This window comes from Melanerpes formicivorus, unplaced genomic scaffold (genome assembly GCF_026170545.1).
Source record: "Melanerpes formicivorus ecotype bairdi unplaced genomic scaffold, bMelFor1.0.p_v2 SCAF_2, whole genome shotgun sequence".
Classification (NCBI taxonomy): domain Eukaryota; kingdom Metazoa; phylum Chordata; class Aves; order Piciformes; family Picidae; genus Melanerpes; species Melanerpes formicivorus.
The window spans coordinates 44,967,765-44,994,738 of NW_027142354.1; the positions used below are offsets into that span (position 1 = coordinate 44,967,765).

Genomic DNA, 26,974 nt, shown 5'->3' on the forward strand with positions numbered 1-26,974 from the left:
TACCATATTGCATTGACATATAATTAGTTATATATTTTGGATTTGAGTTTATTTGAGTTGAAATATTACTCTGTAGGAAATAGCTTGTGTGTGCCTAAATCAATACTGTGTGTTATTTTTATTTGTGTGCCCTTTCTTTGGCTTTAACTAAGCTCTGCAGGCTTTGGAATTGAAGGATTAAAAAAATAACAATAGTAAATAAAAAGCATAATTTTATTTTCAATGTTGCTAGGTACCTCATTCCATGTACCTCATCTATTATTTACTGGATAGCCATAGGCATAGCAGCAGCTCACTGAAGGAATGAACACAAACTATGAAAGCAGTGTTTGTCCTCTAAAATCCAAATTAAACATGCTGTTATCATTACTACTGTTATTCTATGTCTCTCTATTCTGTAGGTACTGTCCTTTCCCAGACTATTTTTATTTGCCACAGTTCTGTAGCTAAGAGCTGGAATGAGAAAAGAAGGATTTAAATATAATTTCAGTGTTGCCCTTGAAACTCATTTGTGAGTGAAAAAAACACAGCACTGTGGAACACACTCCATACTGCAGGGCATCTTCACTCATAGGACTACCTGGTCCAATGTCAATTCAAGTCAGTGAAAAAAATCCACTGACTCCCAGCAGGCTTTGGATGAGGATGTGTCAAATGAGGTCAGGCATAAAGAGAAACATTCCAGACTATAGCTGCACTACATGTGCATGAAAGGGGGAGAGGTGCTGGGAATTTGTCCTGTCTTCTTGAAGATACTGTTTGGAGGATAGCTTTGGATCAGAAGGACTCATATATAATCTCTTGATTTACATCTAGTTTTCTAAGTACAGACTGAGTAGAGGCTAAAAATGTCTGCTCCTCTAAGTGTTTGCAAGAGAGCACCTGGAGAGATTTTACTTTTTTTTTTCACCCATCTATTTTGTTCCCCTTTGTCCTTTAATTGCCCTAAAAGGCTACCCACACCTTCAAAGTTTGAAAGCTTAAAAAAAAAAATCAAATCTGTGACCTTCTCTTTCTCTAGCTACCCTTTCTCTTCCTTCCTTTCCAGAATAATTTGCCCTACCATACATGGAATTTCTGATGAATGTTAAGGTTTAGAGTGAAACCATAAATTCATTGGACAGCAGCTATTTATATTTTGATTTATTTAAAATGTTTGATTTGGAATTTTAAAGTCATTTATGCAAAGGAAATCTCCATATATGCCTGAGTAGCTGGGTACTTGTGTATTCGTGTATCTGGAGTTTGTGAGCATAAGTCAAATGAAAAGGAACTGTGCAGAAGTTACCCAAAAATTGGATTAGAATTTTTGATGTGCTGCCCAGATACTAGCAATTAATTTACTGAGTTCAAAAATTAGTTTATTGCATTGCAATTTAGTCTCAGAACACTTCGATGGTAGATGAAACCCACAAATACTCTCCCATAAATCTATCCAGAACTATCACTTTCTCAGGAACAAGCACACTGCGTACTGATCTTGTTGACTATTTCGAATGATTCTGCAGACTTTCTTTTTAAATTTAGCTTTTCATAAATCTCTTATAAGTTTTTTAAATGATTATGAAAGATTGTATAGGCCTGGAGGAAGCAGTAGACAATTTTACCCACAATGATCTCAGTAACAGCAGTGTGTGTTGTTTTCAAGGCTATTTATTTTTCTATTCTTGCTATGGAGAACGCTTTAATTGATATTGTCATGGCATCTTCTAGACCCTGTCATGAGCAGCCCTGAGGAGAGAGACTTGGGGGTGCTGGTGGACAAGAAGCTCAACATGAGCTCTCAATGTGCACTTGCAGCCCGCAAAGCCAATCAGATCCTGGGCTGCATCAGGAGAAGTGTGGCTAGCAGGTCGAGGGAGGTGATCCTCCCCCTCTACTCAGCCCTGGTGAGACCCCACCTGGAGTACTGTGTCCAGTTCTGGAGCCCCTATTACAAGAGGGATGTGGAGGTGCTGGAACGTGTCCAGAGAAGGGCCACAAGGATGATCAGAGCGCTGGAGCACCTCTCCTATGAGGACAGACTGAGGGAGTTGGGGCTGTTCAGTCTGCAGAAGAGAAGGCTCCGAGGTGACCTAATTGTGGCCTTCCACTATCTGAAGGGGGCCTACAGGAAGGCTGGGGAAGGACTTCTCAGGATCTCAGGTAGTGATAGGACTAGGGGGAATGGAATGAAGCTGGAGGTGGGGAGATTCAGGCTGAATGTGAGGAGGTTCTTCACCATGAGAGTGGTGAGACCCTGGAATGGGTTGTCCAGGGAGGTGGTCGAGGCCCCATCCCTGGGGGTGTTTAAGCCCAGGCTGGATGAGGCTCTGTCCAGCCTGATCTAGTGTGGGGTGTCCTTGCCCATGGCAGGGGGGTTGGAACTAGATGGTCCTTGTGGTCCCTTCCAACCCTGAATGATACTATGATACTATGAATAGTGCAGCTCTACAAGCAAATAACAAAATCAAGTAATTTAAACTCATTTTGCTTTTTGGATTTTAAGCCTTTAGAAGTCAGTTCCTTTAAAGTAAGGAACTTTGGGTTTGTTTTGTTTCTAACCAAAGGTCTCAAATGTTGTTGGTTCCTTTTCTTCATGAATATTAATAATGTGAAATAGGATTAATGTCAGAATTGTGTGTGTGTGTATTGCCCTCATTGCCATTTACAACTACCTAAAAGGTGGTTGTAGCCAGGAAGGGGTTGGTCTCTTCTCCCAGGCAACCAGCACCAGAACAAGGAGACACAGTCTCAAGCTGCACCAGGGGAGGTTTAGATTTGAGGTGAGGAGAAAGTTCTTCACTGAGCGAGTCATTAGTCATTGGAATGGGCTGCCCAGGGAGGTGGTGGAGTCACCATCCCTGGAGGTGTTCAAGAAGAGATTAGACGTGGCATTTGGTGCCATGGTCTAGTCATGAGGTCTGTGGAGACAGGCTGGACTCGATGATCCTCAAGGTCTCTTCCAACCTTAGTGATACTGTGATATATATATATATATATAATAGAATGGCTTAGGTTGGAAGAGACCTCAGAGATGCCTCTCCACTAGATCCAGCTGCTCAAGGCCTCATCCAGCCTGGCCTTGAACAGCCCCAGGGAGGAAACATCTACAATGAATGATGGGCATTTTGTCTGTCTGTGGTATAGAGAGGAATGAATTTAAGCATTTTGATTCTGAAACTCCCTCTGATTCGTGATCTCTCTCACAATGTTAGTCACAGATTCCTGACAGTACATTGCAAAAAGTACTGCTCTCTGCCTTGCTGTGTTAATTGTAAATGCCTATATACCTGTATTAAAGCTCTCAGTTACTAGTCCGGCTGGCACGTTGGAGGCTGCAGAAGGGAGGCTGCATTAGTGTTTCACCTCTAGCAGCAGCAGCCTGTGCAGAGACATTGCTAGAAAAGTGTGAGACACTTGAACTGATGTTGCCTGTACTCTGCCTGTTCTGTGAATAAATAGGTTGTCAATCCAGCACTTTAAGCAATCACTTTCTTCTTTTTTAACCCAGCTTTTTGTCATTTTCCATTAAGTATAATGTAATAGAAGAGATGAGTGGAATTTCCCTACACACCAGGAACAGCAACCTGTCTGCTTAGCATGAAAGGCCCTTTTCTCTGCTGTGACTGAGAGCTTCATACCGTGAATTACTTCTTGAGGCTAGATGTTGATAGGCCTTCCTTCTGTGACTGCCTTTCTCTCTCTTTGACTTCCTCATTCTGTGAAGGAATTCATAAGACAGCCAGGGGGTAACACACTGCTTGGTTCACACTAGGAGTGTTGAGGGAAAGCTGTTGAACACAGCATTTAGTGTTAGGATCTGCTTTATACAATGTTTCCAGTAAAGACCTTGTATCCAGCTGTGAGCACTGAGCATTTGGTGAGATTCTGGAGGCTTCTCAAGTTAGCCACTTTGTGACCTTGTCCACTGTCAAAACCCACTGAAGGGCATCAAAGGCCCACTGGCCACATGCCAATGCTGCAAGTGCAGGGGATGTTCACCAGTACTAGTAATTGTGCAAACATAGGAAGATTGAAAGAGATATTTGGCACACTGCTGAATATAAACTCTTTTAGAAGAGAACTTGTTATTAATAGATGATAATGGATCTCTGGTGTGTGTCTAGTTGGTCAAGAGGCTGTTAGGAAGAATGCTATGTAACTATTTGCTTGAAGAAAAACAAGCGTACGTTGACAACACACGTATGGAAGTACGTAGGCATGCAAATTATCTAAATAGTTGTCCATTACTTAAAGCTGGTTTGAAAGCTAATACATCAGTAATTTCATCTTCCAACGAGGTCATTATTGTCCAAGCACTTGGAGTTTACCGGAGTTTACTGATAATTGTTCTGTTTCCTTCTCATATTTGTTATTGGAATGCAAAGTCTGTCCTTGGAAGGCCACTGGAAAATAAACTCTATACAGGTAGCATAGTGTTTCCTAGCAACATCATGTCCATACCAATGATGCTTACTTCTCTCTTTAAGCCAAATACAAAGTCATGTCCATTAATCTCCAGCTGCACATAAAACTTCTCAAAGACTTTGCTAGCTCCCTAGTGTTCATGTTTTCATCTTGCTCATATGCTGCAAAGCAGACTGCTTCACTGATTTAATTCTCTCTGGTGCCTCAGTATAAAGCCAACTCTGTGTGTATATTCACAATTACTATTTGTTTTTCATTTAAAACAAATAACTTGTCCTACAGTATGATGTCTCCCCTCAAATGTTATCATTGTGGTTATTCAGAAAACATAACAAGTGAAAGAGATAAAATAAATGCCTGGGAAATATACTGTAGGTGCTGCAAAAGTAAGTGCAATTCTTTTAATTACTGTTTCATATAAGTGAAAGGGGCACTGTATTTTTTTAATACACAGCAGCATCAAACTAAAAGTTCTAGGATTTGATTCTCTCTGCTGATGGATTTCTGTATAAAATGAACTGGATGGTCTTGGCCATTCACAGCGATCTGGTGTCTTACTCCTCAGAGTGTTGGTGGAGATCGATCTGCTGTGTCAATGCTAGAAATGACGCAGGTTTAGGCACTTTTGTAGGACAAACCACAAACACTTTGATTGCAATTATCTATAGAGAACTTTTTCTTTGGGACAGCTGAGGTCTCAGCCCAGCACCTTCCCACTAGCCCAGCATTCATCTTAAAAAAATCCAAACCAAAAACACACCAGAAAAAAAAAACAGTAAAGAAAACTTTCAGAATCACATTGAAAATTATTGTGGCTGTGGACTACTTAGTCCTATTAAAATTTAATTAATCACTGTCAATATATCAGGCAACAACCTAATGAGGAAAAGTAAAAGAGATTGTGAAACTAGTTGTGTGAGTATCTGGATGCAAAGCAGCTCTCTTTCCCATATGGGAAACTTGTGCAGCTGTGTGGAAAACCACTGTGGGGTCAGAGGAGCTTCTCTCTAGCATCACCTGGATACAGCAAAGACAGCTGGGAGGAGTAGGAAGAGACACACTCAGAGCTGTGGCTGTCTGACAGGTTTGTAGAAACACACAGGCAGTCTAAATTGGTGATCTCTGGAAGGCTGTTCAACCTTTCAGCACTAGCAGGAAAAGCTGTTCTAGTTTGACAGCTGCTCCTATTCCTGGTCACCTGCAGAGGCCAAGAGGCACAAAGGTGGTGTGCTGTCATTTTAGTCTTGTGCTGCACATCTGGAGTGATGCTGCTCAGACAAAGAAAAGACACTTGCTTTCAGAATGAGGAAGGCAGCAGTGGGAAACACTCATAGCTGGTGAAAGGAGTATCCATGTTCTGGTGGAGTGCCCATTAGTTCCTTGGTGCTCTTCAAATTCCTGGGGAAAGGAGTGGAGTGCTTTCTTAGTAGTCACAGCTTGGGTTCATGGTGACAAATGCAAAGGACTTAACCCATCCACTCAGACCTGGGAGGGCTGCAGCGGGACCCTGCATATCTTGATGGCAACAGTGAGCCATCACTGCTGGTGGAGGGAAAAATGAGAAAGCACAAAGCTTTATGAATTATTTGAAGATTAAACAGCAATGAGATTAACTATTCCACGTTCTCTGGTGGTTCTGGAGATGTCAGAATTAGACTGTGTTTCCAACCCAAACGAGAGAGCTTGTGAACTGTTGGGGTCTTCTGCCACTTCCACAGACAAATACACATGCTATTTTGGATTGGGTGTTGATGAGTGTATATACAGAGGCTGAGATTTAGTTTCCCAACCCTCTTTCATAATAAATATTCAGTAAGATACAGTAGTGCCTCCTGAGACTCATTTAGTTTCCAGAAGTAGCCAAAGTTTTCTATTATCTATGGACATTTTGTTAGAACATATAAGCACCTTAGCTAATTAATATTTTTGTTCCAAATTAAACTCTCATTATACAAGAAGTCACATCACATCCATAGCCAATTCAAAACATACATCTTTTGTGGGGTATCTCTTCTAAGGTGTCTTTCAGAAGACATAAAATGCTGCATCATTATATAAGTAAGATTAGCATTAAACAAATAGGCCTTTTAAAATGACTGTTAAAGAAGGGAAATATCTTCAAAACTATTTATTTAAACATTGTCTTTAGAGAAGCTCTGGAGAATTATGCAATGCATGTCATAACGGGTGCTCTGAACATTGATGTGCTTGTTGAAGAAGACATTCTCCCTCAGATGTATGTACATGTGTGTACTGTGGGAATAATAAGAGGCTGTGATTTTCTGTCAGCAGACTGTAATTTCTATTAACTCATGATCTGGACGTTTACAGGGTTCTTTGAAATGTGGTAGGGCTGATGGTAGGACTCCTCCTGCCTTTTGGTTTGAGTTAAATCCCCCATTTCTCTGAGGTATCACACTTCTGTACCCTCCTTCTGTACCTCAGAGCTGTGTGGCTCTGGGCCAGAAGAGCTTTTGTCCCACCTGCAGGAACAAGCCTTTTTGTCTGCACAGTAATATTGTCAGCAGTCTGAGTGGCAGTGTGAATAAGTGTGTCTTGTATTTACCTTCTCCATTTCTTCAACCAGATGGCTGCCCTGATTTGTGCAATGGCAACGGGAGATGCACACTGGGTCAGAACAGCTGGCAGTGTGTCTGCCAGACCGGCTGGAGGGGGCCTGGATGCAACGTTGCCATGGAAACCGCCTGTGCTGATAACAAGGATAATGAGGGAGGTGAGCACAAGTCTTTCAATTCCCAGTCCCTAAAGAACAAAGGGTTATACACACTCTCTTCGTGAGTCCTCTTCCTTCAGAAAGACTTTGGCTGTCATTGTTATCAAGTGTTGCTGTTATGTTTCTTTTGAAACGTATGAGTCTAGTGAGCTGTGGCCTTTTGGAGAGATGTGGTGACCCACAACACACACACCAGGAGCAGACAGGCAGTCTCAGTCCCACCCCACATCCCACTGAAGCCCCTAGTGGAAAGCATGGCCCAGTAGTCCAGAACTTTCTCCTGTGGCGTCTTGGCCCATGTGAATTGTGCAACAAGTCACAGTGCTTGTGTGCACAAGCACAGCAGCTGATTGAGCAGAATCTTTAGCAGCAGTTACTGAGGTCTGTGCTAGAGGCCAGGGTCATGCACATAACCTGTGTAAGTGGTTGTAGCTTGCTGTCACACTGCACAGCTCACATACTAGACTTCAAAGGGCTGAGTGAGGTGTGTGGAGCACTCCTATATGGAAAGGCTCTGCCATTCCTGTTCAATTTCTCCTCTTCTTTGTAAGGTATATTCCTATTAAGTAGAGATTCTGTTCTGCATTTACTTTCAAAGATAACTTCAGTTTTGTAGAACCTTCCATGGTGTATTAGACTAAGGTAGACTGGAAGCAGTTCTAAGAGGGTGTGCTGTCTAAACAAGACAGATTAACGCCTTCATTGGAATTGGATCTTTTATTCCCTTCATTGCAGTGTCTTCAGTAGGTTATGTAGACTCACTCACACTCATTCATTTTCACGTGCTTCATGAAAATCAAACATCAGACACAGGTTTCTTCCTTGAGACAGCTTTGCTTTGTTTTGGCCAGTAATTAATCTGAAGACCACATCTGTTGTTTGTGGGTTATTCAGAGCTTTACAGTAGTTCCTAAAGCAGGCTTATTTGAATGGCTACTTCTAAGGCAAAACTGCCACTAAAATGAGTGCTTCAAGTTTATATAAGATTTTGGAGTGTAGAAACTGTAACTTCTTAAATGAGGAAGAGGTATATTAGAGTTTGACTACATTATCAACCACACTTCCATATTATCTGTTAATTTTAATGTGTAAATCCTCTGTTAAGTCTGTGGTTTCGCATCTGATCAGTTCTTACAGAAATATTTTTGAAGCGTGAGAGCTGATTCAATTTCAGGAAACTGGAACTTGCTTTAGAGCTGTTACTGAATTGTAAAGAGCAGAATTTAACTGCCAAATTACATGAGCTGGCATTTAACTGTACAACAAAACCCACTAAATTTGCGTTAACGTGCAGTGTGAGGAACTAAAAGGTGAACTGCGTAGGGTTGCAAGTCTTACAGGCTTCGAAAAACTTGAGGCAGGTTTGCAAATGGATGTGTCATCAAATTTTCCTCAAACAAGGGATACATTTGGAAAACATTATTTGGAAATACGGAGATAAGATGTTCGCTTACCTATGCAAGATCCTGCTCTGCAGTTGGAAAACAGACAGCCAAACGGGGAGGAGATGACCACTGAGACAATTCAGTTGTTCATCACAATTTAAAACTGCAGAATTACGAAACTTAGTTTATAGAAGACAAGTAATAGGTCATCAGAGGCAAAGAATACAGGAAATAAATATACCATGCAATAGGCAATGTTCATCAGCACTGCCAGGCAAAATGCCTGGTTTCTGCTTTGCCATAGCTGAACATCAAAGAGAATAGTTTGGTCTGGCTGAAGGCTAGAAAGCTTCAGGGGAGAACTCTTCAGATGTTCTCAACATTTGTAAGTTGAAGTAATTTTTTTCTGGAGGCTTATTGCTTCTTCTAGGAGTGGAAAGAGTTGAAAAACTATGCCTGTTCCATGGTCCAAACAACCTGAAAACTTGATTTGAACAACACAGTTTCACATGAGGATTTTGTGATAGAGGCAGAAATTGATCTCTCATCTTCTGACCATTAGCTCAGGACCTTAATCCAGTGAACATTCCTGTTCTCCAACAGTTGTATCCTTATTAGATTTCTGTAGAGTTTCTCTGTAGGGCAGCTTAGGTGATGTTCATAGCGCTCTCTCCAGGTAACTGCAAGGTAAACCTGGAACACCAAGCTGACAAAACCTTTGGTTCAGTCACGCTGTGGTCTGTGCGCAGGGCAGGTGGTGCAGGTTGAGGGGCACCCACAGCAAGGGTTACTGCTGCCAATTGTTTTAGTTTGTTTGATTATATTCTGAGTTTCAGATGTCTTTCAGCTTCATGAAGTTCTTTCCAATACATGCCGTAAGGACAGAGTTATTGTCATTCCCATCAGTTTGTCAAATTGTCTGTCACAGGAGCCAGGAAAATATCCAAAACTGATTATAAAGATAACCATTCAACACTTAGTATCTTCAAGTGTAGTTCTGTCTTGCCTTAAGCTGTACTACTCTTTGTATGTCTGTTTCACTACACATCTTGTCAGAAACATATCCTATAACCTCTGTGTTTATTAATGCTAGCACAGAGGAAACCCCAGGAGTCTGCAAGATGGGAGAGGGAGGAGAGATGTGTGCTCTGTGTTTCAAGCAGATTGCAACTGTGTGTAGTAATTGTGACTGTGTACTTAAGGGATGGATAAAATTCAGTTTTCTCCCTAGACAAAGCTGGAAACTGTCCTGTGATAATCAATGTTAGATTCAGCTAGTTACTGGAACCCCAAGTTTCACATAAAGTGCAAGATTACTGGAAGTCAAAGAAACTGTCCCTTCCCCCAGTCACTCTTTTCACTTGAAAGTTAAAAGTTCATTTGCAGCAAAGTGTTGAACTCATCAGCTGCTCCATCATCAACACTGCTCTGTTAACAAAAGCAAGTACTTCTGGAACAGTACCTAAGGTGCAGGCTGTTCTTTCAAAAGGCAGTAGGGTAGCTAAAGATATAGTCTTTCACCTCAATGATATCCTTATCTGGACAGCTGAATCTCCTTTTTTTCCATCCATCTATTCATGTTGTTAAAGTACAGTTCCTTCACTGAGATGGAAGTATCATTATCTGTCTACCTTCCTTCCCTGTGGCAACAGGTTTAGCATATTTTGGAGCTCATCCACTGCTCAGCCATTCTTACTGCAATTGTATCTCACAATCAGATTCAAAGGCCTTGGGCCAAGTCTTCATTTCATGGATGTCAAGAAGAGCATTGCCACTGACTCCAAAGAGATTCCCATTTGTCCTGTTTTGTCTTATTATCTGCCACAATGCAAACTCTTTACCATAGTTCAAAAAGAGAAAAATGAAAGATTATACTTAATATTTTCTTTCCATTTTAGATTAATGTCCTTTAGTTGGTTTATTCCTAGAAGCAGCAGATGTGTCCCTGTCTCACTGAGACTTACAAATCTTCATTTCAAATGAGATGTCAGTGTGTATTACTCACAAAAATAAAAGGAGATTCCAGAGCAGAGAGAGGAGTGTCCAGCTATTTTCTCCCCTTAGTGCTGTTCAGGTAGAGCTGTGCGTGGTCCAAGACAGCACTGGGAAGTTGGCCTGTATTTGTCCTTACAAGCACATGTCAAATCTAGGCCTAGGTTTAACTGAATCTTTATTATGAGCCTGGGTAGGGTCATTACATTCAGTAGGCGACTGCTGAAAAGAACTTTAAAGGCTTTTATTTATCTGTTTGTTTCTCTGTATGGAGGAAGCCTAGCTGAAACTTACGGGGTTCCTGGCATTGACTCACTTTGCAAATATTTTTTAACTGGAAAATGTTTGTTTTCCAAAACATGTCTGGATTGCATCATTTACTTACTGTGGCCACTTCTAAATCTAATCCCTTTCCTTAATCAGTCCCTCTAATAGTTATTAAGCATCTTTTGGAGGGATTAGAAATAGCTTTATTTTAAGACCTAGAATTGTGATTACAATGTATAATCCCCCCAACAGACATGTATAACCCCTTTAATTCACAGTGGATTTAGTTTAGAAATTAAGGTATTAGAAATGATATTTTGAGAATGGGAGAAGGAAGGTTACTTCTTAGGTTCATATTTCTTTTGACATATTCCATAAGGAAATCAGTACAGTGCCTGGTTCCTAAACTGAATTTACTTTTATTTATATCTTAGAGCGGTCTTCATAGTGTATCATAGAATCCTAGAATGGCTCAGGTTGGAAGGGACCTTTGAGATCATCTGCTCCAACCTCCCCACCATGGGCAGGGTCACCTCTCAAATAGACTCAGCTGCTCAAGGCCTCATCCAGCCCGGCCTTCAACACCACCAGGGAGGAGGCATCCACAACCTCCCTGGGCAACCTATTGCAGAGTCTCACAAGCCTTGTACTAAAGAACTTCTTCCTAAGATCCAGTCTAAACCTACCCTCTCTAAGGTTAAAACCCTTTCTCCTTGTCCTATTGCTAGACACCCTTATGAAAAGTCTCTCTCCAGCCTTCCTGTAGGATCCTTTCAGGTATTGGAAGGCAGCTCTAAGGTCCACGCAGAGTCTTCTCTTCTCCAGGCTGAACACCCCCAGCTCCCTCAGCCTATCCTCATAGCAGAGATGCTCCAGCCTTTGGATCATCTTTGTGGCCCTCCTCAGGACTTCCTTCAACAGCTCTGTGTCCTCCTTATGAGTGGGATAAATATTTGAGATGGGGTCTCACAAGAGCAGAGAAATGGGGCAGAATTCCCTCTCTTGCCCTGCTGGCCACAGTCCTCTTGACGCAGCCTAGGTCATGGTTTGCCTTTTGGGCTTCATGAGCTTACTACCAGCTCATGGTGAGATTCTCATCCATCAGTGCACCCAAGTCTCTTTCTTCAGAGCTGTTCTGAGTTTACTCTCCACCTAACCTGGATCTGTGCCTGGGACTGGCCTGAGTCAGATGCTGGACTTTACACTTGGATATGTTGAACCTCATGCAGTTGGCCCTGGCACTCTTCTGAAGTCTGTATGTTTAACTAGATTTCATCATAGACCTTGCAGTATCTCCCACATAAAATGTACGATGTCATGCCTAGCAAAAGCCTTTTGTTGTTTTCTGAAGTATAGTTTCACTACATGCTGAATGCAGTTGATACCAGGAGTTCATGTTTGAGTTGCCTCTGTCCTGAACTCAATGGATAATTTGGGAGGGGTAATTAAGAGCTCTCACCTCTGCAGCCCTGCCAGGGGCTCATGTTGCCCACTGGGGTTGCTCATATTAGTGTTGGGTTTTTTTTTTCTCTTCCATCTCTTCTCTCACCTTGTGCATCCATTCAAAATTACACATTTTTAATTTTTATTGTCAAGACAGCTAAATTATGTAATCTTGGGTTAAAAAACCCCAAAGACATAGTAATCCAAATTTTTGTTCAACCGGTTTCACAGTATCACAGTATCACAGTATCACTTAGGTTGGAAAGGACCTCGAGGATCATCGAGTCCAACCTATCAACACAGACCCCATGACTAGACCATGGCACCAAGTGCCATGTCCAATCTCCCCTTGAACGCCCCCAGGGTCGATGACTCAACCACCTCCCGAATTACTCGCTCGGTGAAGAACTTCCTCCTCACCTCGAGTCTAAACCTCCCCTGGCGCAGCTTGAGACTGTGTCCTCTTGTTCTGGTGCTGGTTGCCTGGGAGAAGAGGCCAACCCCTTCCTGGCTATAACCACCCTTCAGGTAGTTTGTTTCAGACTTCAACAGGGTGGAAAGGACAGGTGCAGGCATGTTACAAAAAAGAAAGAGAAGAAGAAGCCTAAACGCAGCCACTGCTTATATCACTTTATAGATCACATTTTCCTCTGAAAATGTAATTTTTTCTGGAGTAAAATTGGGAAGGAAAGGAAGCAGTCCATAGCAGTATAGATATTAAGCTCAACAGAGTGAGGAATTCCTTGTTTGTTATGCAAAGTGGGATATTCTTTTTAAAATGTATTTTAATTTATTTCCACTTGGCTTTCCAGAGAGAGTTGTATGTCTCTCAGAAGGCAAATTTTGCCTTTCAGTTTGTTACAATATTGCTGTAACCCCACCAAGAAGTACAGTTGGTGGTAATTCTGTTTGGCACAATACATTAAAGATAATGAATGAGAGAAAGGCAGCTATGCAGTCTGAATTCTCTTCAGTTCACAAGAAAAATAATATTTCTGGAGAAGTTCACTACCAGGACAGTGCACCTGACTGATTGAAGGGCTGTTTATTTGAGCTGTCTTAGAAAACTCATCTCTGAAATTAGACAGAAAGAAAATAGAAAGAAAAGAGAAGTGTCTTCCTGCAATAAACATTTAGAAAAAAATTGCTTTTAGAAAATTACAAATTCTGTGACTTGATACTGCATCAGGTTTGTGACATTTAAGATAATACAAGTATTTCACAGCACAAAAGCAAATCGTGTAATTTAGCTTGCCTCAACAAGCGTTGCCTCAGCAGGGGTCTCTAATTCAGCACAGACAAAAGATTTTATGAAGTTCTCAATATAAATACCCAGAATTCTCTTGGCGCAGAAAATACCTTCCCAGAGCCCTCACAATAGTCAGCTTTAGAACATTGAATGTAATGAGCACTTGAAATCTGTTGTGGATGGGGCCCAGAATGTATCATGAAGGCAGGAGTATAAAATCTATATGAAAAGTAGAGGCTGTGTAAGTTTGACAGGAGCTAATGAGTGTGCTTGTGTGCGGTGTGGTTAAAACCTCTTGTCAGGCTTTAATCGCCTTGCTGCACATGAGCCAGCTTATCCTGGCACCGTCCCTCACGGGATGTGTCACTGCAATAACGTGCTCTTACAACCCATGAAGAAGCAAGAGTACAGAATTCAGTGACTGCACAGTCCATGATTTGGGAAGCTCTGGTTCCTGCTTAATTATCCATATGTACACAGGAACTGAGTGAAGGTATTTTGATGATCCAAGGGCTGGAAAACCTCTGCTGTGAGGACAGGCTGAGGGAGCTGGGGGTGTTCAGCCTAGAGAAGAGAAGACTCAGAGGGGACCTTAGAGCTGCCCTCTGATACCTACAGAAAGGCTTGAGAGAGATTTTTCATAAAGGTGTCCAGTGACAGGACAAAGAGAATGGTTTTAAGGTGGGGGAAAGTAGGTTTAGACTGGGAAGAAGTTCTTCAGTACAAGGGCGGTGAGACTCTGGAACAGGCTGCCCAGGGAGGCTGCGGATGCCTCCTCCCTGGTGGTGTTGAAGGCCAGGCTGGATGAGGCCTTGAGCAGCTGAGTCTATTTGGGAGGCGTCCCTGCCCATGGTGGGGAGGTTGGAGTAAATGATCTCTGAGGTCCCTTCCAAATGAAGCCATTCTAGGATTCTGTGATTCTTTTTCAAGCTTATTTTAATCTTGGAACTCTCTTGGTCAGCTCAAAGCAATGTGTGGTCTGATACTGGAGCATCAATAATCCACCAGTATTCACAGGTTCTGAAGGACCAACAAGCACTGAGTGCATATCTTGAGCTACACCTGCTGCAATTTCTTCCAGCCGGTGCTTTTAGAGATGAGGCTTTATTCAACTGCCAGAACTCTGGGCAGCACAGGGATCCTGAGTGGACAGGGAAAGCGGGGCCATTGTTCTCCCAAAGTCCTATTCCAGGGTACTTTAAAACCTTCTTTGGAATTTTGGGGAGGGCATTCAAACACACATGCAGATTTATTCTACCTTACCTCATCTTGGGATTTACAATCCAGCTTTTTCTGAAAGGTAGTTTGGGTTTAACTTTACAGTTCTGAAAGCACTCTGGTCCTCAGAATTTGTTATAAAAGCCAGTAGAGTAATGGATATCCTGACACCTTGCAGAAAGGCTATCCAGTTTGACTAATTGAGGAACAGGTCTAGAAAAGGGTTAGAAGCATTTCCTTGCTTATTAGCACCAGGAACTTCTGAGGAATTATTTTGAATGATATATGCCAATATAGCTAACAGTAATTAGACTGAGCTGCAGAAGTGAAAATTTGGGTTTAATACTAGATAATCTCTCCTGGTAATCAGATATCCTGGGCTGTGGACTAGCCTGTCTGTGGAAACACTCCTGTGTGTGCTTTTAGAGTTAATTTGAAATATTTCTGTGTTGGCAGAGAGAAGGCTTACGCTTTTGATAATCTGGTAGAGCATCTCTAATTCTTTCACTTTGGGTATATTAATACTACACATAATTAAAATCGAATCATGATAAATTAACTAATTTGCCCTTAGAGTGATCAAAGGCCCTTTTGCCCTCAGGGGTCATAGTAGCTGCTCTTCCCTCCCTCCTCACCTCCATTTTAATCATCAGACTGAAATGTTTATTGGAAAAAGAAAAATTTCCAGGAATTACACTCTGAAAGCCACCTAGCTCCTGAAGCTAGTGAAGTGTAAGGATGCCCTCTACTGAGCATGTACTCAGAAGCTTGGCTTTGGAAACAAAATTGTCCCCTGCTGGGTACAGAAAGCATTTTCTCAAGCAGCTGGATGTCAGGCCAAAGTTGCCTCATTTTCACATTCATCATGACTTGAACCTGAAGCATAATGTGAAAGTATCAGATGTAGAGATAACTAATGATAGTACAAGAGTTTGAAATGCCCACACCAGCTCAAGTGTCAACTTTCCAAAGAAAGGTGTGGCACAATTCTGAAATCCCGGCACCTGTGTCTGATGAGAAGGAAAACTGGTGATGAGAGGTTCTAAATACAACAGCAGTAAAATGTATCACTGTTTCTACAGAGAGTTTTTTAGGCCTTACAGTGATGTTCAAGAGGAGCACAATTATAAGGTCATCTTAAAACATGACATGTACAAGTAGGTTATTCTACTTACATGTAATACTGTAACATTTTCTTCAGCTGTGTAGTTAATTCTGCCATAATGTTTGTGATGTGGTTCACATAAAGTCAGGAAATGTGTGTATCCAGCAGCAGAAGTGAAGACTTCAAGAGGAATGCCATGTCACTTGCTTTGTTTCTGAAAAAAATTGGGACTGCAGAACAGCTATGAGCAGCAGTGGATAGCTAATCCTGTGCTGCCAGTTTAAATCAGATCAAAATTTCCTACTTTGTTCTTTTCAATGAAGGCCAAGCCAGGACTTCTTTTGGTCTCAAATTGTTGAAGGAGGTTTAGCACCGTCTTAACTCCCTCTACAGTGTCTTCCCTTTAGCACACAGTAGCTAACTGGCTACTTTAAAGTCAGATGTGCATGCTATGAAAAGCAGCACAATCTTGGTCAGGCTAATGGTGAGGGTTTTGTCATTGAATTAACCATATAAATAATTCAGTGTGCCTGAGGAAATCTGGAAGATGACAAGCTCTGAAATATATATTAAAAAACAAAGTACTGAATTCTAATTAAAATTCATGCTTATGGCAGAGTTTTCTCTTACAGAAGGTTCATTTTCTCTAGCCCTTGTTTTAATCAACTAAGTCTAATGCAACTAAATGATTCTGTAACAATTTACTTCACATGTAATGGCAGAATGTGGCTGGAGAAATGGGTTGATAGGAACCTCATGAAGTGCAAAGTCCTGCATCTGGGGAGGAACAGCCCCAGGCACAAATGTAAACTGGGAAATACATTTTCATGGTGGGGGTGACCGAATCCTTGAGCAGATTGCCCAGAGAGATTTTGGAACATCCATCTTTGGAGATAGTCAAAAGCTGTGTGGTGGGCATGGTCCTGGGCAGCCATTCTTGGTTGTCTTGTTTGAGCAGGGAGGTGGGACCAAATGATCTCTAGAGGTCTCTGTTAATCTCAGCCATTTCATGATAACACATCCAGATAGCACATCAGGCAAACGTGACCCAGAAACAAATACTTTCTGACAGTAATCAATGCTCTTTTATACATAGAGTCAGGGATTACAGAGTAACAAAGTAAATATAGCAGCATTGCAACTGAATGCAAGCAGTGCAGTGGTATATGAGCCTTGGACACCAAAGAGCAGTGCCCAGGTTCTGGCTCATGTGCTGAAGAGATCCATACCTCAGTCCTGCCATTGCAACTAGGTGGATCAGCTAGTTGGCATAAAGTAAAAATATATTAACTCCCAAATCCTGGCATCTGGGAATAAATTAGTATGGGGGAATATAGCCATATATTTTAGGTACTAATGTTCCAAACAAGTAAATCCTATGTATATTCATGTCAGGGGTATATTCCTGTCTTTTCTAACTATTCTTGCAAGCCTCTGAGAATATTTAAGTGAGAATTCACAAAACTGCATAAAAATCTTCCTACATGAGAGGAATCATATACAGGTTTCTTCTTGGTATTGAATGGAGATGTTTCTAGCCTCCCAGGTCCTGAACTGGCAATTCAGAGCAGTTTGATTGCCTGCTCGATTGTTTGTGAGATAAGGGTGAGATTGGCAGTGACAGGGTAATTTACTGAAGATTGCAATGTCAGACTATATCCAGGGGGGCCTGTGAGCATCGAGATGTGAATTGCATGACTGACAGGAGGCTGAGAGAATGATATGCCAATTGAAAGTTCATGGTGTCATCAGAAGTGTTGGGTCACAGTATCCCATAATCTGCTGCATGATGAGGTCATTACAGGCATAACATCTGCTTACCTCTAATAACAGGTATAGCAAAAATATGATGCAGCTTGAACAGGTAAATGTAAATTTATCCAAAGGCATCATTTATATTTTGTGTTTTGATTCTGTTAGTTATAATTTATTGAAAGGATTCTCATGACTGAGCTGAACAGACTAAACAGTGGCATCTGTAAGCTCATAGTTGTAGAGGTGTCATAAACCAAGAAAGAATGCAGGATGCTCAGAAAAAGTTCTCAAGAGTGTAACAGGATAGCTGGTTTGAGTTATAATCTGAAGCTAATGTCCTTACCATGATTATATAAAGTGAGTGAAAATGGACCATAGCAAAAAAAAAAAAAAAGACAATTCCTTCCTCCACGTTGGAGAGGATTTCAAGATGAATGGAGCTCTTAATGCGACTAGGCGACTGACCTTAGAGCAATGTATAGCTCTCACAACAAGGTAGTTTGTCTAACTTAAATTTCCTTAGAGGGCTGAATGAAACATTGTCATCATACCTTGGCAATTTTGGTTTTAAATCAGAAACATTCATTTCAGGCACACCTAATCCATTTGAAGTAGAAGGCTAATTGAAAGATCACAGCTGTGGGTTGGATTTTCTTTTGCTTTTGTTTGTTGTTGTTTTTCCAGTTATCACTGCATAGGGTAATGCTGGTCTGTTGTGCATTTGAAAATCTTGAAAATACATGAGTCAGGATCTTATTCAAAGGTGCTTTTGTCACCTAACCTACTGGAATGTTCTTTCTTGTGTATGATGTTCAGTACATGCCCAGGCCATATTTGCATCAGATGAATATGCTTTGGGGAGTCTCTGAAAGTTTACAGACCTAAGTAATGATTCTTGCCAAAGCAGATGAACAAATGTTTCTAAATTGTTAAAGGTGATACTATTTTTAAGTAAATGGTTATTAATTTCTCAATTGCAGTAGAACTCCATTGAGACAACACATTTCAGTTAAATGACAACACTGAAGGAAAGGATGATGGTAGAAGTTGTTACTCTATGTACTAAAATAGTCCGTTGCGGTTTATCTAATTGTACAGATCGATCTCCCCATTGAGGAGTTTCATTCCTGGTGTTTAAATTCTATTTTTTCTTTTAAATGCTTTTTAAGAATCATTCTTACTGGGCAACCTAATATGTAATATGATGACTGAACCCAGCTACTCTTTTTCTTTATCCAAGCATGCAAACAAGTCCTGATTCAGGTATCTGCGGGAGGTGGGAGTTCCAGCAGCACTTCCCTATGAATTGCCAAAATGGGTACAATGTAATTTTTATTATACTTAAGTAATAACTTCCTTTGTCATCCCCATCTCCTTCCCTCATCTCCCCAGATGGAACAAATTCAATGAAACAGCATAATTCTCAAGACTTTTACAGCCCAGCCAGGAAATGTAAAAGACTTGTGAAACAAACAGTTGGAAAGATCTAGGGGGAATAAAAAAACCCAACCAAACAAAAAAGCCTAAACAAAATGTCCTGTACTCCTTTCACTACTTCTTCTAGTTTCAACCCCTAAACATTTAATTCTGGATTGTTTCTCATCTAACAGTGGTTTAAATGAATTGTAGCAGTAATGGTGTTTAACCAGTGCACTTCAGAAAGTCTCATCCTTATTGCGTTATTGGTTCAATTACTGATTTTATGGTGTAGAGATGTTATAGCATTAATGGTTTTTCCCAGTGCCTTATGATTTCTATTAGATGTTATTGCTTGATAGTACCGTGCAGCCGGCTGCATCTTGATGATTCTTCCCTTTCAGATGGCTTGGTTGACTGCCTAGATCCAGACTGCTGCCTCCAGACTACTTGTCAAAACAGCCTGCTGTGCCGGGGTTCACGTGATCCTCTTGACATCATACAGCAGAGCCATTCTGGTTCACCAGCTGTGAAGTCATTCTATGATCGAATCAAGCTCTTAGTGGGGAAGGACAGCACTCATATCATCCCAGGAGAAAATCCCTTCAACAGCAGGTAGCAGCTATAAATATGATTCTGTACCTGTGCAGTTGCATTGTATGGGGAAAATTCTCCCAGAGATTTTATTCATGTTTTAACATGAGATGCTTCTCTCAAGTGCTTCACGTATTCGAATCACAGCCATCAGTCTCACTGGGAGCACTCTCCTGCAGTTTATGGTGCAGCCTTTATTATGTAACACTGAGTTTTATTAGTATTTTAACTTACTGCAACACTGAGAATAATGTTCCTTCCAATGAGCAGAAGCTTATGAGGTTTATATTTTATGAAGAACAAAGGAAAATGCAAACTAGTTTCCAGTTACAAAGATACTGGATTCTATTTAGTGTCATTAACACAAATTTCAATAATGGAAAACCATTTCTCTTTCAAAGACAAATTAACTTCAAGTCTATTGTTAAGTTTATTATTTAATCCTTACATCAAAACTGATTTACTTGCTAGTTTACTTGCATCATCAATGCATCTGACTAGGTTTTCTTTTTTTTCCTTAGTTTTCATTCTCTGTGTCTGTTCTTCCTGTAGTTGTTAATTGTATATTTCTAAGGAATCTAAAAGCCAGCACCTCATTAAATAATATTTGATGCCATTGTATACTTACAGGAAGAGTGGTGTTACTATTTATCAATATTATTTAAATATGTCTCCATGGAAATATGCTAAGAAATTGATGCAAATGTTAATTATGTTCATATTGCCAAAGTTAAAACTTAAGAACTTCATTTCAAATAAGACCCAAAAGATTGGATCTCGTTACAAGAAACTCTTTTCAGTCAGGATTTCATTATGTGCTACCAGGTTATGTAGAAAGTCACTAAATATTTGTCTGTAAAACAAGGATCATATGTTTGGAGAACACCAGGCAGGTCTCCATTGTGTTCATCCCTATGAAGCTCCAGGAGCACAGTGATTTTACAGATTCACAGATTACATTGGATTGAAAGGGACTCTCAAAGGTCATCTTGTCCAACCCCACTGCAGTCAGCAGGGACACCTCCAACTAGACCAAGCTGCCCAGGGCCACATCAAGTCTCACCTTGAATGTCTCCAGGGACAGAGCCTCAACCACACCCCTGAACAGCCCATTGCAGTATTTTACCATTCTCACAATAAAGAACTTCCTCCTGCTGTCCAACCTACATCTACCCTACTCCAATTTAAAACTATTTCTGGATTCCAGTCTTTATTCTATAAAATACTGTGTGTGTACACACGTGGAGTTAGTTGGAAAACATGGAAAAATTGTTCTGCTTTCATCTAAATTTGCTGTGATTTTTTTCCCATCAACTCCCTAAAAATAAAATGGGGAAATTCTTGCAGTTTTCTGCAGTGTTGCAGGAAAAGGAAAATAAGAAAGAAGCTTACTAATTCATGAGGCTGAGGAATTTGTCCATAAAGAATTACAGACTACACCATAAAAAGCACATAGTCCACAGCCTGGTTGGTACATGCTGCTTTATAGATATGTTACAGATAGCAAAGTTTTCTTGAGTAAAGAGAAGCAGGCAGTTTCCTGTTACTTATTGTAAGTACACCAGTCCTTGAGCTGCTCCTTTATTAGGCCACTCAGAATAAAAACTAGTGTATTTCCTGTTTCTGTATTTCACTATTAGCTGATAAAGTTTTATTGTTACTAAAAACTAACCTGGCCTTTAGAACCCCCTGGGGAGGAGGTATCCACAACCTCCCTCAGCAGCCTTTTCTAGTGTCTCACTACCCTCATGCTGAAGAACTTCTTCCTAAGATCCAGTCTAAACCTACTTTCCCTCAGCTTAAAACCGTTCCCCCTTGTGCTATTGCTAGACAGGTTTATGGAAAGTCCCTCTCCAGCCCAATCAAGCTGTTCACGTACATATATGGTTGGTTTGCAGTCTTCAAAACAGCTCAAGAAGTACAGCTCTAGACTAAGTGGGAGCTGGGTACCTCAATCCTGCAGCTCCTTTGAAAAAAGTCTCTTTTGAAATTTTAGTGGGGTTTTTTTGTTTTAAAATATATTTTCTAGGGTTCCTAGTGGCAGCAGTCTTAGCTCTGTTTTATTCATCTGAAGTACGTCAATGCATTTTAACATACCTTTGCAAATGGCATATTAATGACATTGTAAAATTGGCCTTAGCCTCTAAGTTGTGAAGGTGCTTTTGAGAACTCTACAGCTCAGCTGTTATTTTTGGTACCAATTTAGGCAAATCTAATGTATACTGTCAAACTGGGAGTTTTAAAAGTATGCTTTTAGACTTTTAAAAAGTGCCACAGGGTTAAACTCCAAGTTTCACATATCCTGAAGCTGCCACACTCTTGAGAAGTAGCTCCATGAAATGTAATGACTTCCTAATGCGAACTCAACCTCTCTTTCCATTGAAAGAGACAAAGAAGTGGGACAAAATAATGGCTATGATTTTTTTTTTCCAGAGTTATCATAAAACCAAAGCAAAATAAAACCAGAAGTTGTTTCCTACCTTGGTAAAGCAATAAATAACAAAATATATTGATTGCAAAATTATTTCAATCTCGCTGATCATTACCAAGATTAAATGTTTTCAGGGGAAAAAAAATAGCTACGTGTTTTTACACATTTAACTTCCATGTAAAAATAGGCTTAAGGTATCCAATTCATTTGTCAGATACAGTATTAAAAGATTACCAAAGAAAAGGTTCTCCTAAGTGTCAAGATATGTCTTATATAGATTTTTAGCTACAAAGTTCAAAATCCATTGCCTTCCATATTTTGGCATTTTAGAAATAAAAAGGAAGACTATTGTCCAAAGCATTCTTATTCAGATGATTTCCTTAAATGTTAAAATTGAAGGTGGGAATAATTAGCCATGAACATCAATAGCTCTGTTATGAGGCTGGGTGACAGCCTTGAGAATTGGGCCAGTGCCAAATTCATGAGGTTCAAGAAGTCCAAGTGCAAGGTCCTGCATCTGGGTCTGGCCAATACCAGGCACAAATCCAAGCTCGGTGTAGAGTGAATTGAAAGTGGCACTGAAGAAAGAGACTTAGGTGCATTGATTGATGAAAAGCTCACTATAAGCTGGCAGTCAGTTCATGCAGCCCAGAAGGCAAATCGTGTGCTGGGCTGCATCAAGAGGAGTGTGGCCAGCAGGGCAAGAGAGGGAATTCTGCCCCATTTCTCTGCTCTGGTGAAACTCTTCCTCAAATACTGCATCCAGCTCTGCTGTCTCCATCATAAGAAGGACACAGAGCTGTAGGAATGAGTCCAGAGGTGGGCCACATAGATAATCCAAGGTCTGGCATACCTTTGCTATGAGCTTAGGCTGAGGGAGCTGGGGTTATTCAGCCTGGAGAAGAGAAGACTCTGTGCAGACCTTAAAGCTACTTTCTAATACCTGAAGGGATGCTACAGGAAGGCTGGAGAAGGACTTCTCATAAGAATGTGTAGTGACAGGACAAGGGGGAATGGTTTAAACCTGAGGGAGAGTAAGTTTAGACTGGATCTTAGGAAGAAGTTCTTCAGCATGAACATGGTAGACCCTGGAATATGTTGCCCAGGGAGGCTGTGGATGCCTCTTCAGTGCAGATGTTCAAGGCCATGTTAGATGAGGCCTTGAGCAACCAATTCCTGTTGTGAAGTATCCCTGCCTATGGCAGGGAGTAGATGATGTCTAATGTCCCTTCCAACCTAAGCCATTCTATGATTCTAAATCTGCTTTCTGCACTGTTCCTCTATAGAAGCTTGATTGCCTACCTTCCAGCACTATTTCTGTGTGTTTGTAACACAAAATCATTCAAGCAAAATGAGTAATACCAAGATGATTCTCTTGTTCCAATTTGTTCCCAAGCAGATTTTCCCAACGCCTACCAATTATTATTAAATTCTGTGCTCTGTTACAAAATGTTTATTTCACAAATTAAAATTGGACCTAGAGGGTCAAGAAATTATTGAAATTGCTAAAAGAAAAGCAACAAAAATGGCTTATTTTCATTGATAAGTTTCATTGATAAGCTTCTTTGATGTGATAGTGAAAAAAACAATACACCATGTTTGGAATAAAATTCTGAGGAAGTAGTTGTTAAATAGCCAGTACCATACAGTTGCAAATCTACATCAGAGCACCTTGAGCATTTCAGAGTCAAACATCTGAAAACAGATCCTGATACTAGTAATGAAAATAGATGGGGTTTGCTGTGGGGATGATACAAGTGTTCAGCTGTCCCATGATTCAACTGTGTTTTGTCTGTTTTCAGCAAAACACAGCTCAGTTTAATCCCCTTGTCCTACAGCTCAGACTGAGTCCAGAAATCGGTGATGTCAGGACACTGTGCCTGTTGATGTGCCCAAAGCCTGCTGAGGTTCAGGGCTAGCTCCAGTCCTGCCAACACAGAGCCAGTTCAGAAAAAGAGCTTCTCATTTTCTATCTCTCTAGCTGCAGATGAGAGTCAGTGGCTCATGCTGAAAAACATGTAGTGCTGAAATAGAAATCTTTTCACCTAGGACTCCAGCAATACACGATCCTTGAGATTATGGGTTGCAGCAGGATTTAACTCTCCCTGTTTCCCAGTATTGCCTTCTCCTTTTTTCATGTTTGCAGTGTAAAAATGGAATCTTCAAGGAGCTTCTCATTTTCCATCTCCCTGTTACTATGTAGCTTCCCCCACTCACCAGCCTACCTCTCTCAGGTACAGGGAAAGTGGAAGGGAAAGGAGCCAAGGGATGGAGAGAAGGGCAGGAACAACCTGGACATGACAAAGAGCAGAGCAGCAGGGAGAAGTGGGTTTTGATGCTTCCAGTGCTCTGGAGTCTGAGAACACAGCCAGCCAGGCAGCAGCAGCTTAGCAGCAGCAAAGCACTCCCCATGTCCCTGACAGGACTAGCCCATCTTCATCTCCTTTGGGTTAGGCAAAGTTGCTTGCCTGTGCATAAAGCTGGTTTTAAAGCCAAATCCTTTGTCCTTTTGTCAAAGTGAAAAGCAATGCTTGCAAATCAGGACTGACTGCAGTGTACAAACATCAGTCACTGCAGGAGATGGAGGAACGTGACCCTTAATTTGGAAAATGGCTTGTGTGAAAAAGATGTATGGCATTACACCACAATTTTCAAGTGTTAGGCATGCATAGCCTCACTGTGGGACTCGGGGAGACTTTTGAGAAGTGCCCAATCATTGTTTCAGCAGTGCTTCAGGGTCACAGCTCTGCCTTGGCTGAACGTGAGGTGGCTTTCTACTCTGCATAGCCTCGTTGGACAATAAGACAAAACCATGTTAGACAAGGAAGGCAGTAACTGCCATTCTGTGTACCCAGATCTCACTGTATGGGTCAGCATTTTCTCCCTGTAAGTAGTAGAGGAGCTGGGCAATGTTGCGGTATCTTCAGTAGTCTAAAAGTCTGCATAGTTAAATTGGATTTAGAGTAAATGAGGCACAGGTGTTCCACTACTCAGTTTATAAACAACATAACTTTTCTTTTGTAACTTTAATACCTTTAATTATCTTTCTTTTTCAGTCTTGTGTCTCTCATAAGAGGCCAAGTGGTGACTACAGATGGAACTCCTCTAGTTGGGGTCAATGTGTCATTTGTCAAGTATCCAAAGTATGGCTATACCATCACTCGTCAGGACGGCACGTGAGTGTGCTTGCTTCATTGATTCCCTATTTTGTGTGTAGTGTCTTTGCTGATCAACAGATGGTGAGATCTAATAGAACCATGTGGTATCATGCATTGCTTTCCTCCCAGGGCAAAGAGCTATTAAGTAAACACAGAAGTAATTTTTCACGTGGCATTTTGAATACTAACTGCAAGTAAATATGAAAAGGCTGACTTCTGATAATAACGTGTTAGCAGGCAGACTCCTTTCATATAAATTGCTCTATTTCTATGAAAATATTTGTGGACTACAGTAGCATCCAGCTGAGATCAGAAATACTTTATTTTAAAATGCAAGGCAGGCTAACACTGCTAGAAAAACCCCGAAGTGTCGTTATAGAGTAGTATATTTTGTTAAAAGTTACCTTCTGCCTCTCTTTCTTTTTGAAGATCAACTGTCTTTGGAGTTTCTTCAGGGTAGAATGTAATCAAAATATTTTAATTGAATATATTTAGACAATCTCCTGCTGTGCAAGAAAAAAAAGTGCTTCCCCCCCCCCTTGTATCAGCTGATTTGAAATGCACACAAATTCAGAGAAACAAAAACCAATGTGTCAGGATTTATCTGGTATGCTGGTTGTAGTAGCTAAACTAGCATATCTGTGACACATGCATTGTAAACATTTGCCATTTTATCTCCATCTTGCATGCAAACAATTGAATTGAAATAATTAATACAAGTCAGCTCAACTATAGGGAGTACTTAATTTCCCTGTTTCCCAGATTATTACTCTGTTGTAATAAAAGTATAATGTCATTGGATTAATAAAACAGTAAATGGTGAGCTGAACTATATTTGGATCTGCACAGATTACTGAAATCATGAAGTAATTTGTTACATTGCCAGCACTTACATGAAACAACTGATGCCTGCTTCTGTTGTCAGCACAACCTGGAAGCGTCGTACTCATTGGGGACAGATTTCATAATGCCTGTGCAGTTCCATGTTACTGCTATGATGATTTGATGTAGGAGGCTGGGAGTAAATACCTAATCTCTCTGAAAAATGATAGATCAATTGTCCTGGGGCCAGGAATCCTTACTTGATTTGTAGAACATAAAGAGTAAAACTTTTCATTCCCATTCTCTTATTGTCACATGTCCCATCCTGTGCTGGATGGAGAGCATCTTTTAAGAAAGGGATAATTCAGTGTCCAGCTCACAATGAACTTGGCTTCTCCGCTTGTTCTGTATATAAAGGTGACTTGTAATACTAAAGGTGGAGGGGTATTCTTTTATTTAATGCATATTTTATAATATACAGGAATGAAGTTTGTCTGGGTGACTTCAGATAATTGCTTGTCTTGGCTGGATGTCAGTAGTTTAGCTGCCAGAAGTTCATATCCCATTTGAAGCATGACACTTAAAATATACCTGTTGCTTTAGGCATACCTGTATACCTTTTTCATTAGCCAGGAATGTTATTACTGGAATTATTCAGTCTTGTTGCTTCTGAAGCCCACATTTTTCTAGGTTTGACTTGGTTGCAAATGGTGGAGCATCCCTAACCTTGCACTTTGAACGGGCCCCATTTATGAGTCAGGAGAGGACAGTATGGTTGCCGTGGAACAGCTTCTATGCCATGGACACACTTATGATGAAGACAGAGGAGAACTCCATTCCCAGCTGTGATCTAAGTGGTTTTGTCCGTCCTGACCCAGTTATCATTTCATCACCACTTTCAACTTTCTTCAGTGATGCTCCTGGCAGGAATCCCATTGTACCAGAAACTCAGGTAAGAACAGTGTGAGCAAGAAGGATCTACAAGTCAGTGGTCA

General features: G+C 40.9%; 1 protein-coding gene across 17 annotated transcripts in view; it reads left to right on the forward strand.

Annotated features, from left to right (window-relative positions):
• TENM2 (teneurin transmembrane protein 2) overlaps nucleotides 1-26,974 on the forward strand; it is a 686,412-nt gene that overhangs the window by 623,060 nt on the left and 36,378 nt on the right. For all 17 annotated transcript variants that reach the window (XM_068158288.1, XM_068158315.1, XM_068158323.1 and 14 more), the window contains 4 exons: nucleotides 6,998-7,144; nucleotides 19,379-19,589; nucleotides 25,056-25,175; nucleotides 26,670-26,931. In XM_068158288.1, the coding sequence (XP_068014389.1) occupies nucleotides 6,998-7,144; nucleotides 19,379-19,589; nucleotides 25,056-25,175; nucleotides 26,670-26,931 (740 nt within the window). The remainder of the gene's footprint in view (nucleotides 1-6,997; nucleotides 7,145-19,378; nucleotides 19,590-25,055; nucleotides 25,176-26,669; nucleotides 26,932-26,974) is intronic.